The following is a 20,447-nucleotide window of genomic DNA, read 5'->3' on the forward strand; positions in this document are numbered from 1 at the left end:
TCTACTTGGGGGAGTACAATTTAAAAATAAACAGACTTTCCCTGCCCACATTTCTTACTTCGGTCTCGGTTAGTTCCACAGCTCCGAAAACCTGTCCCCCTTCTGCAGTTCCACGTGAAAGTGAATTGGACTCCTGTTCTCCCTCCCAGGCCAGTGCTCTATCCACCAAGCCCCGCTGCTTCCCAGAGAACCGCCTGTATCCATGAAACTTACCACTTTATACTAGGCTAGGCTCAGGAGCTCAGGAGTCATAGGGAATAATTTCATCCCTTCGCTTAATCGCTCATTCAACCGTGTTTATCCAGCGCTTTAGCGGACTGAGGCGCATGGGGAAGCACCTCAGTAAAGGAAGTAAATGATATTTACCTTCTGTTCTAGGATAAGTCGATACTTCTGCTCGACTCTTTTGCACTTAATGAACCAGCGGTTTTCATCCATGAGGAGCGGGGGCCCGATAGCCTCCGGAGTGCTGCTTTCGCTACCGCTACTTCCCAGGGTCCTTAATTCTTCTTCATCGCTGCTGATGCTATCAGAACTGAAGAGATCCAAGTTAGAAACCCCAAAATCATCCCCGGCAAGTAGCGTCCGTGGAACGGCCCCGTCAACGCCCCCGCCCAAAGCTGAGACCGGAGGGGTAGGTGAAATCCAGAGGGCAGGAGCTAAACGTCCTAAAAACGGTGGCTGCTGGAAGTTTCTTGAGTTTGGATACCTGCGCTGGAAGAGGATCCAAACCAGCGTTAGGCAGCTGAGATTAGTGCGCTTTGTCGGACGTAGCCACGTGAAACCCTGTCGGTGCAAGATGAGCGCTGACTGATGGGAATGAAATGACGGGGAGAGGGTCTCCCCGCCGTGAACTCTTCCAAACAGACGTGCAGAGGGAGTTGCCAACGACTGAAGCTGTTGCCCCATTTCTAAATGAAGAGCCAGGGGTAAGTGGGGAGGAAGGATGGGACTGTTCAAATGGGTGATGCTTGATTTGGGGCGTAAAGATAATAATGAAATAATAACAGGTCAATGCCTAGTCTCCTTGGAAAGCAATACATCACTTGTGCCGGGAGACTTTTAATACTTGGATTTCCTGGGCCCCGGAGTATTTGCTAATCAGCCCAATTCCCAAAACTTGCATTAACCAACTCATCTCAGGAGATCTGGGCACTAATCCCGACGACTCTGCTTTTTTTATGGCATTTGTTAAGCACTTACTATGTGCCAGGCACTGTACTAAGTGCTGGGGTAGATACAAGCTAATCAGGATGGACGCAGCCCTGTCCCACATGGGGCTCACAGTCTTAATCCCCCATTTTAAGGAGGAGGTAACTGAGGTGCAGTTCAGTGACTTGCGCAAAGTCAAACAGCAGACAAGTGGCAGTCAGGATTTGAACCCAGGCCCTCCTGAATCCCAGGCCCGTGCTCTATCCACTATACCATTAAATAACATTAAAAAAATGTGAGACTCTTAGAGAATATAATCCCTGTGCCCTTAGAAAATAAGTTATTATTATGGTACTTGATAAGCACTTACTATGTGCTGCTTCTATGTGACTTTAAGCACGCCATTTGACTCCTCTGTGCCTCAGTTTTCCCATCCGTGCCTCAGTATCCTAATCTGTAAAATGGAGATTCGAGACCTTTTCTCCTTCCCTTTTAGGCCGTGAGACCCGTGTGGGACAGGGGCTGTGTCCGGACTGATGATCTTATATGTGCCCCGGTGCTTAGCACAGTGCTTGGCACTGAATGAGTGCTTAATATATACCACCATTGTTAACATTAATATCTTTAATGAAAAGAGGACCATTTCTTTTGGTCAACCAATCATTAGTATTGATTGAGTGCTTCTGGGTAGAGCACGGTAATAAGTCCTTGGGAGGAAACAAAAGAGTTGTGAATAAAGGTTATCGGACTTTTACTACAAGGAGTAAATACAAGAATCATTTTCTAAAAGCTCTCTGATGCTCAAGTCGATGGTTAAGGAACCTCTGACTACGGAATCTCTTGCCTCGATGGGAATAGTCACGCATAGGATAGAGGAATACGGAGAATTTCACTATTACATTAGAAATGAAATTCACTGATTTTATTTTTCTTTTACTAATTCAGCTGGAATAAACCCTCTGGGCTGAGATATAATAGAAAAATCACAAAAACAAAGAAAACAAAGCCAGGATTTCAGGGACTTCCTTTTCTCTACAGGACTCTTTCCTACCAATCAGCAACGGGCTAAAATAAAGGCTTGTCCCTGGCATGACGCCCTGAAAACCAGGCCCTGAGCGTTAGCTAGTGACCACGAAAAGAGCTTGATTGGACTTTTGAAAACATTTCTATGTAAACGTTTCTCAGAGCACCACCTTTCATTTCCACCCCTTAATCTACATGATGATCACAGATTCACCAATATCTTCAAAATAGTGCCAGGTGAAAGACGGTCTTTTTCCTATCGATAATTATTTCACCCACCAAGCTTTGAGGGCCCTGAATTATTATTTGAACATTGCCCTTGGAAGACAATAAGTTATATAACTCGAGTTTGACCTAAAAATAGTTTCGACTGAAAATATCGGACGCCCAGCTAACCTGTGTTATCTGAGTGATCGTGTTTGGATGCAGTAGAATCGGCTCAAAACCAGCTAAGAAAGTCACCTCGGTTAAATCTGACGTGAGACTCAGTTCCTGGCAATTTCAGGTAAAATCCAATGCATTTTCCCTAAGATCCATTTGGTTTTCCTTTCGGTTAAAGCTCTTAAAATGGCAACTTCATCTGTAACGTCCAGTGTTTTCCCTGACAGTGGTTATCAAGACCCGGGGCCGGGGAGGGAACCCGAGCGCTCAGTTCAGTGCTTCTGCACACAGCAAGTAATAATAATAATAGTCATTGCGGTGCTTATTAATCGCTTACTACATACCAGGGACTGTACTAAGCACTGGGGTGGACACAAGCAAATCGGGCTGGACGCAAGATCCAAGTTAAGCAGGTTGGACACAGTCCCTGTCCCACATGGGGCTCACACTCTTAATGCCCAATTTACAGATGAGGTAACTGAAGCACAGAGAAGTGAAGCGACTCGCCCAGAGTCAGGGAGAGACGCTCATGGGAGCCTGAAGGTGGAAGATACAAGCAAACAACAGGAAACACTTTCCGAACAGGGTGGTAAGCACTGGAAATTTGTGAGGGAATTGGTGACCACAGGAACAAGCCGAATGTATCAGAAGGCGTAAGAGGCAGTGGGATGAATTTGTGGACAAGAGGTCCAGGATGCGTTAATAGAAGGGACATTGGAGACACTAAAACACCCGAGAAGAGCTTTTAACAAGGCTCAAGAAGGGCCATTATTATTTTTTAATGGCAATTGTTAAGTGCTTACAACGTGCTAGGCACTGTACAGAGCGCTGGGGGTAGATACAAGATAACTAAGTGGAAGGCACAGACTTAATCCCCATCTGACAGATGAATACTAATAATAATGGCATTTATTCAATCAATCAATCGTAATTTATTGAGCGCTTACTGTGTGCAGAGCACTTGGGAAGTACAAGTTGGCAACATATAGAGACAGTCCCTACCCAACAGTGGGCTCACGGTCTAAAATGGTTTACTAAATTGAGTGGCGGCAATTTATTAATTCTTGAAAGAGAAACAGACGTAATATGAAAATAATTCTGAAAGAGAAATTTATCCCACGGATCCAATTCTATTTGTAATCTTCAAAAGAGGTGATCCTTTCAAGAATACTTTATTAAAAATAGCTGCTTGTTCTGAGGCAAATTTACTTAAAAGACAATCTGCTAAAACTTATCAAGCACATTGCTATTTAACATTTTTGAGAGGATGGCATCCCAAAGGACAATCTAACCAAGGTACAATAAGGTTTTTTTCCTTTGAAACATGAGCAAAGTTATGTATAAAGCTCTGTTCTAAGCGCTGGGGAGGTTACAAGGCGATCAGGTCATCCCACGGGGGGCTCACAGTCTTAATCCCCATTTTCCAGATGAGGGAACTGAGGCCCAGAGAAGTGAAGTGACTTGCCCACAGTCACACAGCTGACAATTGGCAGAGCCGGGATTCAAACCCTGTGACTCTGAAGCCCGGGCTCTTTCCACTGAGCCACGCTGCTTCCCCTGAAGTCACTGAGGCGCAGAGGAAGGGAAGAGACTTGCCCACGGTCACACAGCAGACGAGTGGCAGAGGCGAGATTAGAACACAGGTCCTCCGACTCCCAAGTCCGGGCTCTTTCCACTAAGCCACGCTGCTTCTCTTATTCAAAGGAACGGTTGGGGGTTTTATGTGATCCATCTTTTACGGTTTGAATGAGGGAACTTTAAGATGGCGAGAGAACCAGTCAACTCCTGCCCGCTATTTACCATCCCTGTCTCATGGCCAATCAATCGATCGATCAATTAATGGTATTTATTGAGCGCTCACTGTGTGCAGAGCCCTGTACTAAGTGCCTGGGAGAGGGCAACGTAATATGACAGACACATTCCCTGCCCACAAGGAGCGTACGAATTTATAACTCCCTATCATCATCATCATCATCAATCGCATTTATTGAGCGCTTACTGTGTGCAGAGCACTGTACTAAGCACTTGGGAAGTACAAGTTGGCAACATATAGAGACAGTCCCTACCCAACAGTGGGCTCACAGTCTATCATCCCCACTCCAGGCAACAGTGGCAAGTTTGTAAGGTGATCCCATCTCCAACAGGATGTGAGGATCGGCAGAGAAATTGTGGCTCCTTGTCTTCCCCGATTCCAGGTTCATTACTCATTGACGGGCGTTCCTCCATGAAAAATTAGCAGTGCCCTAGTATTAGGAACACGGGGATGGGAGTCAGAGAGCCTGGGTTCTCCTCTCGGCTCTGCCGCTTGCCTGCTGTGTGACCCTGGGCAAGTCACTTCACTTCTCTGGGCCTCAGTTCCATCACCGGCAAAATGGGGGTTCCGGGTTTGTTTTCTCTCCTGCTACGACTGTGAACCCCACATGGGACCCGACGATCTTGTATCTATCCCAGAGCTTAGTACGATGCTTGGCACAGAGGAGCTTGTTAATGGATCCCAAGGTTATTATTTTCATACACTCATTCATTAATAATAATTATAATAATGATATTTGTGGTATTTGTTAAGCGCTTACTCTGTGCCAGGCACTGTTCTAAGCTCTGGACTGGACACAGTCCCTGTCCCACATGGGGCTCACAGTCTTAACCCCCATTTTACAGGTGAGGCAACCGAGGCACAGAAAAGTAAAATGACTTGACCACGGGCCCACAGCAGACAGGTGGAGTGAGGACTAGAACGCAGGACCTTCTGCCTCAGGCCCACGTTCTCTTCAGTGATACTTCTTGAGAGCCAAATCTATGCAGAGTGCTTTGCTGGATGCCCGATTTGTGCAATGGACGAGACTGTAGGCACCTACTGTGTACGGAGAGCTTTACTGGACACCTAATGCGTGTCGAGCGCTGAAAGAGACGCCTACCCCCTGCAGAGGGCCCCACCTGGTACCTGCTGTCTGCAGAGTGCTGTAGTCAGTCAATCGTATTTATTGAGCACTTACTATGTGCCAGGCACTGTACTAAGCACTGAGGTGGATACAAGCATATTGGGTTGGACGCAGTCCCTGTCCCACAGGGGGCCTCCAGTTTCAATCCCCCTTTTACAGATGAGGGAACTGAGGTCCAGAGAAGTGACTTGCCCAAGGTCACACAGCAGACCATCGAACTGGGTTGCTACCAGGTGTGGGGCGCCGTGCTGGCTGGGACGCGTGCTTAGGGCGCTTAAAACGAGACCCTTGGGAGGGTATCTCGATAAAGGTTAAAAAGGCACGGTCCCCACCCTGGAGGAGCCTAGCGCCCAATCGGGGGGTGGTGGATTCCGAAGGCCACAGCTGTCAGCCTGGCATTGCCACGGGGCAGGGGACTACCCCGCGGGCATGCCGACCCCGGGCAAGGGAAGCAAGGGGCGATACGGAGCAGCCAGAGTTTTGGGGAAGGGAAAGATGGCAGGAGAGGGGATGGGCAGACTGGGGCTTGGAAAAGAAGGCTGAGGAAGAGGAGACGGTTGGCAGTCCTTCCCGCTCAGATTTGGGAGACGCAATCAGGCCAGAAGCGGGCTAGCACTCCTTGGAGTCATTAGCACGCTCCGGGCCTTGGGCCATTTCATCTTGGAGACATGAATTCTCAGCCCCTTTGTCATCTCCACAGCCCGGTCGACGTTTTACGAGCCTACCTGCCTTTTAGAAGGGAAAGCAGGGGCGGAGAAGAGCACATAGTGCCATTCAAACCAAATAGGGCCTTCTGCGCCTAGGAGCGTGTGATGAGCTTATTGACAAGTCAGCTACGCTTGTCAGCTGTGGGGGCTAGTTTCTAAGACACGGCGTCTTGGGAGAGACCGTTGGAAAAGGAAAAAGAGACTAGGGATCGCAAGCAGATACAAACACGGAGCATTCTGGCTATTCTTGTAGAAATACAACAGGTCTGATCGTTCCCATTCCCACTCCCGAGGAAGCGGTTGTGTAAAATTGGGGAAGGGGCATCAAGGACCACTTCCTTGGTTCCCTCTCCCCTTCTCTCTCCCCTCTGCCTGGCAGAGAAGTTCTAGGGGGTCATTTTTCCATCTAAGGCTCCGGCGATGGCTGAAACTCAGGTCCGATTTGGGCAGGTCAGATTCTGATCTGACAGATCAGCCAACGGATTTTGAGGAGAGGTGAGTTCATCACTCAGAGGAGCTGCTAATAAACACTCCCCAGGGACGATCTGGCTTCTTCAGAGGGACGTCGCTGAGCTCTTCAGCCCCTGGGAGCCAAGAATCCATTTCTCCATCGAGCCAGACAGAAGTCAGGCCCGAGTGTATCGCCAGGGGAGAAAGTAAGAGGTAGGATGGAGGGCGGCTTGTCTTTCTAGGTACCCAGGTGAGGAAATAATTAGCCCTCCCCCGTGCTTCAAGGTAAAGCATAAAGCCCATCCACTCAGGCACAAGGTGTTTCGATTTATACCAAATACCACGTGGCCCTTTAGGGTTCTTTCATTTTCCTCATAAAAATGTTCTAGTCCATTTTGCTCCCCGTACTTCATTACCCTAGGCGGTCGGTTGATGAAGGAGAGAGCCACCCGGCTCAACTGCCAGTGCTGGCTTCACGTGCCTTAGTCATTCCTTCCGTTCCCAGAGAGCTGTCCTGAAATATCGGCGTTTACTACCCTCGCGGCACAAATGAAAAAGGAGCAGAAATCAGAGAATTTCTGAAAATAGGGAAGAAGAGAAATGCCTAACGTCGAAGAGACCGTCGTCAGCTGAAGTTGGTTTAAGCGGCCCCGACCCCCACAAGCCCCAGAAAATGGTATTTCCTACAATAGGACAGGGAGAATGCCGGTTTCAAACTGGAATAGCAGCTTGAAATGAAGCAAATAAAATGAAGCAGTTATGGGACAGATGAAATATTAAAAAAGCAATGACATTTTAAAAAGACCTGCCTCTACACTTACCTGCCATCTGCTTTCAGAAACATAACACTTTCACTGTGCTTGTGAAAATGGGTGCTCAGCTGCATTCTTTAAATGATAGCTGCGGTGAATCCAATGTGGAAAAAAAATCAATCTTCCAATAAGACTCTTCATGTGGCCAGTGTAGACACAGCCTCAATAGAAATACTTGGGAGTGTGAGGAAAGGAGAATGCCCTGACTGATGTTACAGAATGACTCTTAGGTTTTGCTTAATTTCTTTCCAATCACTGTCGTAACAAGCCCTATCACTTCCTTTGAGAGCAGTACACATACAGCACAGGAAAAAGACCACCAGTTTCCACTATTCCAACTAACCCTGCATTTTAGCCATTAAGTCCTTAAAACCAAACGGAAAGGACTGTATGCCCACAGCCTGAAATTTCCAATTTCCAGGCTAACTGCTTTTAAATGTGCAACGGAAAAATTTCTCCCAGGGATAAGGATGGTTACTATATCCTGACTATCTACAGGACGACACGCCTCTAGAAATGCTTAGAAATTGCCATGTAAACCCAGATTAACTTAAAAGGAAATCATAAGTCAGGGTGTTCGAAATGGAAGCGCGTGTTTTAAAACTCATACTGCAAAACGTCAAGTACCTTTGGGTGAACTTCAAGTACGGTGTGTAGTCTATTACGGCCGGAAAGCTGCCATTTAGTCCCTCTCCTTTTAGGCAGAAGCTAAAAAATATATATACAACATGTGTTTTACATTAAGGAAAGGACACAGAAAAAGTGAAGCTCGGTCTTATTGAAAAGAACATTTTGATTTGATTACGGATGAGCTTTTTTAAAGTGGATATTAAATTACTTCCAATTGTAACCCCTCAAAATTCTCATCCTTCCCCGAGGCCTGGGGCCTGACCTCTTATGGCTAATCCATACGTAGGACCCAACTAAGGGCTCTGTCCCCCTTCTACTTTGAACTCAAGAAAATCCAATCACTCATCTCATTACTATGGGATTTAGTTCAAGAACGCCAGTTCGCTTCCAAGGATAAATTTAAAATGGATTCCCCAAATCTGCGGCCACTTTTTGGAAGCTGGTGAAAAATTGAAAAATAAGATCTTAATTTTGAAGATTATTTCTCAGTTGAGGGTTATTAGTTTCTTCAACGGAGATAATAAACTACTATTAGGTCAGAAAAAGCTCAATCTCATCCCCTCTTCCCAGTATAGTTGTCCACTTTCTACAAACTGCATGTATTTTAACATGGTATTTTCTCCGGTTTATAATCTTTGCATCTATTATGATAATTTCGAATAGTCTTCAGAATAATTCAAGAGTAAGGATTCCATCTAAATTTATAGTGTCTCTTCCCTGACTAAACCCTCATTTTCTCTTCTCCCGCTCCCTTCTGCTTCACCCTTGCACTTGAATTTCCACCATTTATCCAACCCTCCTTCAGACCCACAGCCCTTATGTACATATACTTGTACTTCCCAAGTGCTTAGTACAGTACTCTGCACACAGTAAGCGCTCAATAAATACGACTGATGATGATGATATACAAAATTTATTTATTTTTATTTGTGTCTGACTCCCCTGTAGTCTGCAAGCTGGCTGTAAGCAGGGAGCCTATCTACCAATTCTGTTATACTGTACTCTACCAAGTACTTAGTATACTGCTCTGCACACAGTAAACACTCAATAAAATCCCACTGATTGGCGTACTGATCGATTGCTCTACCACATCAAGAATAATTACGGTACTTGTTAAGTGCTCTCTATGTGCCGAGCACTGTTCTAAGCGCCAAGGTAGACCTAAGTCAATCAGGTTGGACATAGTCCCTGACCCATTTGGGGCTCACAGTCTTAATCCCCATTTCACAGACGAGCTGACTGAGGCCCACAGAAGTGAAGCGACTTGGCCATGGTCACACAGCAGAGAAGGGGCCGAGACAGGATTAGAACCCAGGTCTTCTGACAGCGTCCATACACGGCCTCCCGACTTCCGAAGCCTTATTGAAGGCCCATCTCCTCCAAGAGGCCTTCCCTGACTAAGCCCTCTTCTCCCGCTTCCTTCTGCATCGCCCCGACTTACTCCCATTATTCTTCCCCGTTCCCACCCCGCAGCACTTACGTCCATATCTGTAATTTTATTTCTTTATGTTACTGTCTGTCTCCCCTTCTAGACCATAAGGTTGTTGTGGGCAGGGAATATGTCTTTTAAATGGTTATCCTGAACTCTCCCTAGCGCTTAGTACAGTGCTCTGACCACAATAAGTGCTCAATAAATTCGACTGACTGACAGTTCCCACAACTCTCCAGTGGCTCCCCATTTCCCTCTGCATCCAGAAGAAACGCCAGACTACTGGTTTCATGGCTCCTCTAAATCCTCCAAAGAGTCTTCCCCAATTGTTTTCCCAGCACATGGAGACATTTCATAAAAGGCAGTGTGGTCTAGTGGCCAGAGCACGGGCTTTGAAGTCAGAGGACCTGGGTTCTAATCCCGGCTCTGCCACATCTCTGCTGTGTGACCCTGGGCAAGTCAGTTCACTTCTCTTGGCCTCAGTTCCCCCATCTCTAAAATGGGAATTAAAATGGTGAGCTCCATGTGGGACATGGACTGTGTCCAACCTGACTGTTTTATATCAACCCCAGCGCTTAATACAGAGGCTGCCCCAGAGTAAGCACTTAACAAATACCATTAAAAAAAAAAATCCTGGCTCTGCCAGGTATCTGCTGTATCACCTTCAGCAAGTCACTTAACTCCTCCGAGCCTCATCACCTCACCTGTAAAATGGGGATTAAATCCTCCTCCCTCCTCCTTAGACCGTGAGCCTCATTTGGGACAGGGACTGGGTCCAACCTGATGAACGTCTATCAATTCCAGTGCTTAAAACAGTGCTCGGCACATAGTAAGCGCCTAGCAAGTCCCCTGATTATCATCATCATCATTAGTATTTAAGGGCACGGACAAAAATCATCGGTCTACAGAAGTCTCAGCCTACTGAAATACCTGAAATCAATGGCATTGAGACCAAGTAGCATGCCGGAAAGCATATTTGCTTCCTCTCCCAGGACGATCGCTCCTTCGTCATAAAATCGCCTGCAAAGGAAGAAACGGAGGTTAGGGACCAACGCATCAAACTACACCAAATATTGATACGATCATTCAGTTATAAGGATCTGTGACCTTTGGGTGGTTGATATTCACCCCAGCCTCAACCCCACAGCATCTATGTACACCTCTAAATTAAACCTTGAAATTGATGTTTGTTTTCCTTTTTAGATTGGAAGCTCCTTTTAGATTGGAAGCATATCTGCCAACTCTGTTGTACTGTCTGTACCGCCCCAAGCATTTAGTACAGTGCTCAGCACATAGTAATCACTCGATAAATACCATTGACGTGATGATGATTAAAATAAGACCAGGGAGAAATGCAATCTCAGTAATGTGTTCTATCTTAACTGAGGTATTAGCACAGATATCTTGCCAAGGATTCCATTTGTGAAAAATAATTTATTTCACCACTCAAATTAAAATTTGATTCTATTTCTGCCTCATCTCAACTGAGGCTGGATTTTCACTAATATGGGGGACTTTTTTCTTCCTCAACCCTGAGATTTGAGACCATAAGCTGCTTTGAAGCACATGCATTTTCTTTTTTGAATAAGGAATGGCAAAAAAAATGATGGTCCTTTGATGATGGAATTTCCTCTCGGGAACAGTGGAGAGCCTCAGCATTGAGCCTTTTTTTTATGGTGCCTGTTAAGCACTTACTGTGTGTCAAGCACTGTTCTAAGCGCTGCAGTAGATGCAGGCTAATCATGCTGTCCCACATGGGGCTCACAGCCTTAAATAAAAGGGAGTAGGAATTAATCCCCACTTTACAGATGAGGTAACCGGGGCCTAGAGAAGTGAAGTGACTTGCCCACGGTCTCACAACAGACAAGTGGATTAGAACCCAGATCCTCGGACTCCCGGGCCCGTGCTCTTTCCACTAGGCTTCAGGATTGATAACTTGCATGACGGAATTGATCAGTGTGACAGTGCAATGGTAGTTTTTCTCTTTCTTCTCCCATTCAGCCACGTTCCCTTTGGGGCACAGCGTATATAGTCACAGTAGGTATTCAAAGAAGACACCCGTGATGGTACAGTTGACCTACGAGTGCATGTGGGATCCATATGCCCTGCACTCAAAAAGCCTGTGATTATTGGATGGTCATGCCCAGGCCTGGAAGCCAGAAGGTTGTGGGTTCTAATCCCGGCTCTACCACTTGTCTGCAGGGTGACCTGGGGCCAGTCATTTCACGTCTCTGGGTCTTGGTTACTCATCTAAAAAATGAGGAATGGGCCTCCTCGCTGGCCTCCCGGCCTCCTCCCAATCTCATCCTTACTTCACTCCAGGGCCCAGATCATTTTTGCATAAAGAAGAGTCAGTCCACATCACCCCAGTCCTCGACAATCTCCAGTGGTTGCCCATCCACACCCCCCATCAAACAGAAACTCCTTCTCACTGACTTCAGAGCACTCCATCGCCTTGTCTCCTCCTACCTCACCTCAAAGATTTCGTATGAAAACCCGGAGCACATACTTGGCTCCTCGAATGCCAACCTACTCATTGTACTTTGATTTCATCTCTCTTACCACCATCGCCTTGCCCACATCCTTCCTCTGGCTTGGGATTTCCTTCTTCTTATCTGACACCGTCAGACCACCACTTTCTCCACCTTCAAAGCCTTATTAAAATCACATCTCCCCAACTCCCTCTCCCTTCTACGCGGGTTCTAATCCTGGCTCCGCCACTTGTCTGCTGTGTGACCTTGGGCAAGCCATTTAACTTCACGGTGCCTCAGTTACCTCATCTGAAAAATGGGGATTAAAACTGTGAGCCCCCCGTGAGACAACCCAATTACTCTGTATCTACCCCAGTGAATAGAACTGAGTTCAGCACACAGTAAACGCTTAACAAATATCATAATTATTACTATTATTATTATTCTACATCGCCTTTGTATGTAGATCTGGACTCCTTAAGCACTTGCTATTCCCCCCAAATCATAATTGGGGGGAATTATAATAATAATAATATATTATTATATATATTATATATATTTATATATATTATATGATATATTATTCATAATTTATCTGAATGTCTGTCTCCCCCTCTAGACTGTCAGCAGTTGAAGGACAGGGATCGTGTCTACCAGCTCTACTGTACTGTACTCTCCCAAGCACTTAGTACAGTGCTCTGCACCTAGTAAGCACTCAATCGATACCACTGATTGATTGATGCTAAGAAATGTTAGCTCGAAAAGAGCAATTCCCTTTTTTCCTAGCAATATACCATGTTGGTTTGTCCTCAGCAACTGAGTCCAGCAAAACCTGAAACCCCCTGGCTCTGGTGCCCGGCTGGTGGCCCCGTGGGAGGGTCTGGGAATTAGGAAACCTGGGTTTTCATCCAGGTTCTACCTGCTGGGGCTCTGCCATAAATGGAGAAGGTTTCACTTTTGGGGTTTTTTTCTGGGGCTTGTTAAGTACTTACTATGCGCCAGACACTGTACTAAGCACTGGAGTGGATACAAACGAATCAGGTTGGACACAGCCCACGGCCCACATGGGGCTCACAGTCTTAACCCCATTTTACAGATGAAGTAACTGAGGCCCAGAGAAGTCAAGTGACTTGCCCGAGGTCACTCAGCAGACAAATGGCAGTGCCAGCATTAGAACCCAAGTCCTGTGACTCCCAGGGCTCTTTAAAATAAAATGATGGAATGCCTTCCCAGGAACTATATTCTACAGCAAATCACGATTAAATCTAGCAAAGGCGCATTTCACACATGAGAAGCCTTCTTTTTACAAATGGTATACCAAATGCCCAAGACTGGAGATTAAAATGTGATCTTCCAAACGTCCAGACTAAAACTTTTGCTGCGATACAAATGTGGCACACTCTTAAATTTGCGGTTTAAGTTTCTTCATCAGGAAGAAAATATTTTCACTCTGTGGATCTTTCTCTAGATGAATCATTTCCTTTATTAAAAAAAACGGATTGGCTAACACCTCAAAACAGAACAGTTCAACTATTAAAAAGAACAGTTAAACCATTGGCTCTAAAAATATCCTTTTCAAATCATTTCCACCCCACCCAAACCCTTCCTTTTAAACTAACATGTGTACTTTGTCTACTAATTTCGTGATTAGAGAGTCTTTTCTGCCAGCTTCATTCGGGAAATCAATACACGTGAGCAGTTTCATGAGAAAGAGGTACTGCAGAGTTGAAGATTACTGTAACTTGATTTGGTTTCACCACCGAGAGCGCCTAGGTCTGATTTATTAAACTTTAATTTCTAATAAAAAAAAGGATTCCAAACTATCTTGCTGGAAATTTGGAATATTTTCTCTTAGGAACAAGTCAAAATTACCAAAGTGTACTGATATTTTGTGCCAACATTTTAGCTGAAAAGAATCGCCTCTCTAGACAAAGGCAAATGCCTATCTTCATGCTTACCTTCTTCACCTCTGCATTTGATCCTAATAATTATTCACTTTTCAAAACACCCCAAGTTATCACAGTTGTGCAGTGCGATACTTAGAACTTCCTTAGAAGCTCTGCTTTCTCTCAAACCTTACAGAAGTCACTATTTACTACACGCGAAGCTTTTCCTTCACATTCCACCAAATTCGAGATCTTTAAAAGCTCTCTGTTTGGAGGCTCCCCAAACCTAAATCTGAGTCACCCAATCAAGAAAAAAATATAGCTGTCTAGTATCTGTACCCTACAAATCCGTTTGAAAGATGCTTCTTCTGTTGCTCTCCAGCATGTTAAGCATTGTGATTGGAATCCACTACATCCAATTTTTGGCTCCAGGTACCGCCTTGTTAGTGTATATGTAGGTGAATTTAAGAAAGTGCAATGCGCAGCTCTAACACTAAAGATTCAGTCTTATTCTTCTTCCTTTTAAGCCCCAATTTTGTACAATCAATCATATTTGTTGAAGGCTTACTGCACGCAGAGCACTGTATTAAGTGCTTGGGAGAGTGCAATATAACAGAGTTAGTAGACACGTTCCCTGCTCATGAGCAGGACACTAAACACTTAATCCAGTTCTCTGCACACCATAAGTGCTCAATAAATACTTCTGATTGAATCCCCTCTTTGATCGGCAGGAAAAAGAATACAGTTCTCTCCACAGCCTCGAGGAATAAATATTTCCACATCAAGTCGCAACAAATCAGTCCCCTTTACAAGCAACCCCTTAGGACGGTGGGAATTAAGAATAGATGCCAAACTTTCTTCTAACTCTAGGTCTCTTGCTACACAATACTTGACAATATAGTATATCGAAACACTCTAAGACCTTGTTATTTTGAAGTCTCTCAGAGCGGTGGAGATATATTCCGACAAATGTTTTTCCATCAGGGCTACTCTGATCCAGGCTCTGCCCTGAAAAGAAGAAGAAATAACAGTAAATATGTTAATGATGAACAATGAAACACTCTGCCAGTTATAACTTTTAAAAGCCAACAAATTGATTTTAAAAAATTATAGTATTTGTTAATGTGTTAAGCACTGTATTAAGCCCAGGGGTAGATACAAGAAAATCAAGTTGGACTCACAGTCTTAATCCCATTTTACAGATGAGGTGACTGAGCCACAGAGATTTTTTTTTTATGGAATTTGTTAAGCACTTACTATGTATCAGGCACTGTACCAAACACTGGGATAGGTACAAGCAAATCAGGTTGGACAGAGTCTATGTCCCATATGGGGCTCGCAGGCTTACTTCCCATTTTACAGATGAGGAAACTGAGGCTGGAGAAATGAAGTGACTTGCCCAAGGTCACACAGCAAACAAGAGACAGAGCTGGAATTAGAACCCAGGTCTTTCAGATGCTCAAGCCCGTGTTCTATCCACTGGGTCCATGCTGCCTGCCATACTGATGGAAGGGGGAAAGTAGGGGATTTAGGACTGGAATTGGGAGCAAAGAGAAGCATCAGTTTTTTAAAAAAAGATTTCTAATGAATTCCATCCAACAAATTAAAATGCCACATCAATATGCCTAGGTTTTAAGAAAATGCATTTTGGATTCACTATAATAATGGTGATAGCTTTGAACAACAGGGAAGTTTTTTCATTCTTCTTCGAAGAAGAAACACTGTGGCTGACTCACAACCTTTGCCCACTAATGAATCAACAATAAGTAACATATTGCGATAGTAAAAACCAGGGACCATCTTAAGGAATTTTAAACAATAACAATTTAAACAAAATGAAGACTTTACATTAAACAACAAATTGCTGACTGATTTATATACTGACGTATTACTGATCACCTTCAGATAACCTAAACATGAGACAGTTGTAAGTTATGATTTGGCCAAAAGTGTTCATTTGAGTTTAGAGTTAGATCGAGGACATACTGTAAATTGTTGAAATTAAACACATTTTTCTTCTTACCTTGGCTCTGGAGGAGCTGACATTTTCCATGTTCTCAATGCTGCAAATACAATTATGGGAAACCTTTCGACAGGCCACTCTGATATAATCCCAGAAGCTACGAGGGCTTTCGTAGCCAAACCAGGTGACTTGACCTGTATACCAAAAAAGACAACGGGAAAAACAGTAAATGAAAACTAAAAAGGAGAGTGAAAAAATGCCAAGGCTCTTTATCAAGAAGGGCTACCCCCGTCCGCCAATTGCCTCCCGTGTGACCCTGGGCAAGTCACTTCTCTGTGCCTCAGTTCCCTCATCTGTAAAATGGGGATTCAATACCTGTTCGTCCTCCTCAGAGTGTGGTCTCCATGTAAGACGGGGGATCGTGTCCAACCTGATTATCCTGTAGCTACCCCAGTGTGAACATGGTGCCTAGCAAATGCCCCAATAATGGCTTTTATTATTTGGAATTTGTCCATTGCCTCGCAAATGCCACAGTTATTATTTTTGTTATTTTGAATTTGTACTCCAGCAGTCTCAAGGTTTTAGCTGAAATATCCCACTTTGTCCTCGACCCCTCTGCCTCCCCTCTTCCACCCTCTCTTCTCAGAAGAATAGGAAGCACAGCCAAGGCAGAGGAAGGAACTAAACGACTCGGTGGATGTCATTCTCAATGCATATCTCCCCTCTGACCTCTTGCTCAATCTTCTTCTCCGTGGCATTCCTCTCCCTTCCCATCTGGGAAACCACTGCTTTCCCCATCTCCAAAGCTCTTTTGAGATCACATCTCCTTTGCACATAGTAAGCGCTTAATAAATGCCATCATTATTATTATTATCTCCTCCGGGAGGCCTTCCCTGACTGATTTCTCATCTCCCCACCCCACTTCCCCACTTACTGCCACTTCAGGACATTCCTGTTACCTAAGCGCTTGGGTGTACACCCTCATATATATCTTTACACTTTGGTGCTCCCCTGTACCCTGTAATTTAATTTTGTACCTGTCTCACCGCCTAATAATAATAATAATAATAATAATAATAATTGTGGCATTTGTTAAGCGCTTACTATGTGCGGGGCACCGTACTAAGCGCTGGGGTGGATACAACTCAGAAGACCAGGGTTCTAATTCCAGCCACTTGTCGGCTGCCAGACCTTGTTCAAGTCACTTAACTTCTCTGGGTGGGCCTCAGTTCCCTCATCTGTAAAATGGGAATTGAAACTGTGAAGCCCACATGGGACCGGACAGTGTCCAACCTGATTTGCTTGTATCCACCCCTGCGTTTAGTACAGTGCCTGGCACATAGTAAGCACTTAAATTATTAAGTGCCGAGTCGTTTCCAATTCACGGTGATTCTATGGACGTACTTTCTCCAGAACGTCCTGTCCTCTGCTGTAATTCGTAACTTTTCTAACGGTTCTTCCGTTACTGTTGTTGTGGTCTCTCTCCATCTAGCCGCCCGTCAGGCTCATTCTCATTTTCCCTGGACTTTTCCTAGCGTTAGTATCTTCTCCAGAGAATCAGTCCTTCTGATTATATGTCCAAAATATGCTAATCTAAGTCGAGTCATTTGGCCTTCCAAAATCCATTGTGTTGAGTTTGCTCTAAAATCCATTTGTTTGCTTTCCGGGCAGTCCATGGTATTAGCGAAAGCCTTCTCCGACACCACAATTCTATCCTGATTTTCTATCCTGATTTTCTATCCTGATTTTCCACCACCGTCCAGCTTTCGGATCCATACATTGTCACCGGAAACACCATACAGTTGACGATTTGTATTTTGGGGGCAATGTTACATCAGCACAATTCATGCCTTTTACAGTCATTCATTCAATCGTATTTTTTGAGCGCTTACTATGTGCAAAGCACTGACCACTATTTCTGGGCCTTTGCCTGGTATAACAGACTGTGAGCCCCCCGTGGGACAAGCTGATTACCTTGTGATTTTACCCCAGCGCTTAGAACAGTGCTTGGCACATAGTAAGCACTTAACAAATACTATTATTATTATTATTGTATGCATCCCAGTGCTCAGTAAAGTACTTGGCACATGGTAACATAGTAGCAAATACCCTAATTATTATTATTATTATTATTAGTTATCAGGTACTTGTTCGGTGGATTTGGTTATTGTTGTTCCTGCAAACTACATTGTTGTTTGCACTCAGAGAAACAAGGGTTGGGCACACTTCGAGAAACCCTCAAATAAACATGAATTCAAAAGTTAAATGGACAGATTTATCTTCCCCATTGTTTCTGAGATTAAAAGTGTTTATCGGCACTTCAAAAGATAACCTCAGAGGGAGGTAGCAATTTACCCTTGAAATCAGGAAGGACTTTGAGGTTCAAAGACAGCTTGCAGGAGCGGTGGTGGGTAAGGTGATGCTAGCAATGCCAAGTTTCAGGGACTGCTGATATTTTTCCCATTTCTCCGTTGTTCCTGGCACTCTTGGACTTCTGCCCTGCCGTTCAGAGCTGCTAAACCCCCGGGTCGATGGAGACCGCTTGGGCAGCCCGCTTTCCAGAACCTCTCTAGGAAGCTGAAGTGTTTGACTTGGTGGCTGGGCTGGGGGAACCAGGAATGGGATCCCTCCCGACCCCCCGTTGATGAAATGTGGCCTGGGATGCTGTGGGGCTGCTTTGGACCTGGTCTCAGGGAGAGCCGAGGAATGGGAGTGGGAATGGTGCTTTTCTTTCCTTTCCTGAGGAGGAGGAGCAAGGCCTAGCGGATACAGCCCAGACGTGAGTCAGAAGGACCTGGGTTCTAATACCGGCTTCGCCACTTTCATTCATTCATTCGATCATTTTTACTAAGTGCTTACTGTTTGCTGAGCACTGTGGTAAGCACTTGGGAAATTACAATACAACAATAAACTGAGTCAGAAGGACCTGGGTTCTAATACCGGCTTCGCCACTTTCATTCATTCGTTCGATCGTTTTTACTAAGTGCTTACTGTTTGCTGAGCACTGTGGTAAGCACTTGGGAAATTACAATACAACAATAAACTGTGACAATCCCTGCCCACAACGAGCTCACAGTCTAGAGGGGGGGAGACAGACACCAATACAAATAAACAGTCATGAATACAAATAAATAAAATTACACGTAAATAAAATTACACCCTTCTGCTGTGGGACTGTGGGCAGGTCGCTTCACTTTCCTGGGTCGCAGTTACCTCATCTGTTAAATGGGGATTAAGACTGTGAGCCCTACGTGGAACACGGACAGCCTCCAACCCGAACGGCTTGTATCTACCTCAGCGCTTAGAACAGAGCCTGGCACGTAGTAAGCGCTTAACAAACACCACGATTTATTACTATTATTTTTTATTACGGAGAAAGAGCCACGCATCACCCCTCGATTGCTTTGTTTTGGATTTGTGGTTTTCTGACGATCATTACTGCCAACCTTCTCACTGTACCTCAATCTCATCCTGCTCACCGCCGACCTCCCGCCCACATCCTGCTTCTGGCCTTGAACTGCTGTCCCTCTTTATATCCTATAATGACTCTCTCCAACTTCAAAGCCTTATTAAAGGCCCATCCCCTCCAAGAGGCCTTCCCTAAGCCCCCCTTTCCTCTTCTCCCAAACCCTTCTGCATCACCCGGATTTGCCCCCTTTATTAACCGCTCCCTCAGCCCCACAACACTTATGTCCATATCTGTAATGAATTTATTGACATGAATGTGTGTCTCCCCCTCTACATAGGGCAGGGAATGTGTCTGCTTACTGTTCTAGTGTATCCTCCCTAGCACTTAGTACAGTGTGTTGTGCACAGTATGCGCTCAATAAATACAACTGAATGAATGAATGAATGGAGAGGATCTACCAACTTCACTCTACTGTACTCTGGCAAGCTCTCAGTACAGTGCTCTCCACACAGTAAGTGCTCAATAAATAAGACTGATGGATGACTTTCATCAGGACCTTATCCCCTTCAATCACCACCGGTGGTGGTTGATGAGGACTGGGCCCGTGGCCGGCTGTGGGGGCTGGGATGGCCACCGGGATTTGGCCAGAGCCCACTGGTGTGGATGAAGGGAGCTATCGATTTAGTTTCCTAATTCCACAAGATCCAATAACTTGTCTCTGCGTTTTGGCATGACCTGCCACTCTGTGCTCTGAAATCTCCCATGATAATTAGCTTGGAGCCACTAAGGGTGAGTCAATCCCTGCCCTTGCAGATGTTTTTCTCTTCCCTGTTATCTAATGCTACTAAGGTAAAAACAACAATATCTGTAGACTACCCATTGTGCTTTAGAGGCAAGCGGATTCAGAAGGCCAGTGAAAAATCCCCTCCGGAGAGGGGAGAGATCACGAATCATTTCACAGAGCTTGGAAAAACTAGAGTTGTCCAGAATTCTCAGATGGACGTTGAAAGCAAACAGATCCAACTCTCCTTAGGTGGATGCAAGAATATTAATTGGTAAGTAGCTGCCTTCTCTGACTTTTATTCTGTGAACTACGGCCCCAAATTTCAGCCTTTTTGACTGTTAACTTCTCCCTTCTCAAAAGTTCCAGTGTGTATACACATTCCTGATATCTGATTATCTTGTATCTACCCCA

General features: G+C 45.0%; 1 protein-coding gene across 1 annotated transcript in view; it reads right to left on the reverse strand.

The window, feature by feature from the left end:
- RUNDC3B (RUN domain containing 3B) overlaps nt 1–20,447 on the reverse strand; it is a 49,651-nt gene that overhangs the window by 17,873 nt on the left and 11,331 nt on the right. The window contains exons 3-7 of the mRNA XM_038755555.1: nt 15,904–16,037; nt 14,803–14,888; nt 10,454–10,543; nt 8,092–8,172; nt 367–535 (exon numbers count right to left, since the gene is read on the reverse strand). Of these exons, the coding sequence (XP_038611483.1) occupies nt 367–535; nt 8,092–8,172; nt 10,454–10,543; nt 14,803–14,888; nt 15,904–16,037 (560 nt within the window). The remainder of the gene's footprint in view (nt 1–366; nt 536–8,091; nt 8,173–10,453; nt 10,544–14,802; nt 14,889–15,903; nt 16,038–20,447) is intronic.

This window comes from Tachyglossus aculeatus, chromosome 13, assembly GCF_015852505.1.
Source record: "Tachyglossus aculeatus isolate mTacAcu1 chromosome 13, mTacAcu1.pri, whole genome shotgun sequence".
Lineage (NCBI taxonomy): Eukaryota > Metazoa > Chordata > Mammalia > Monotremata > Tachyglossidae > Tachyglossus > Tachyglossus aculeatus.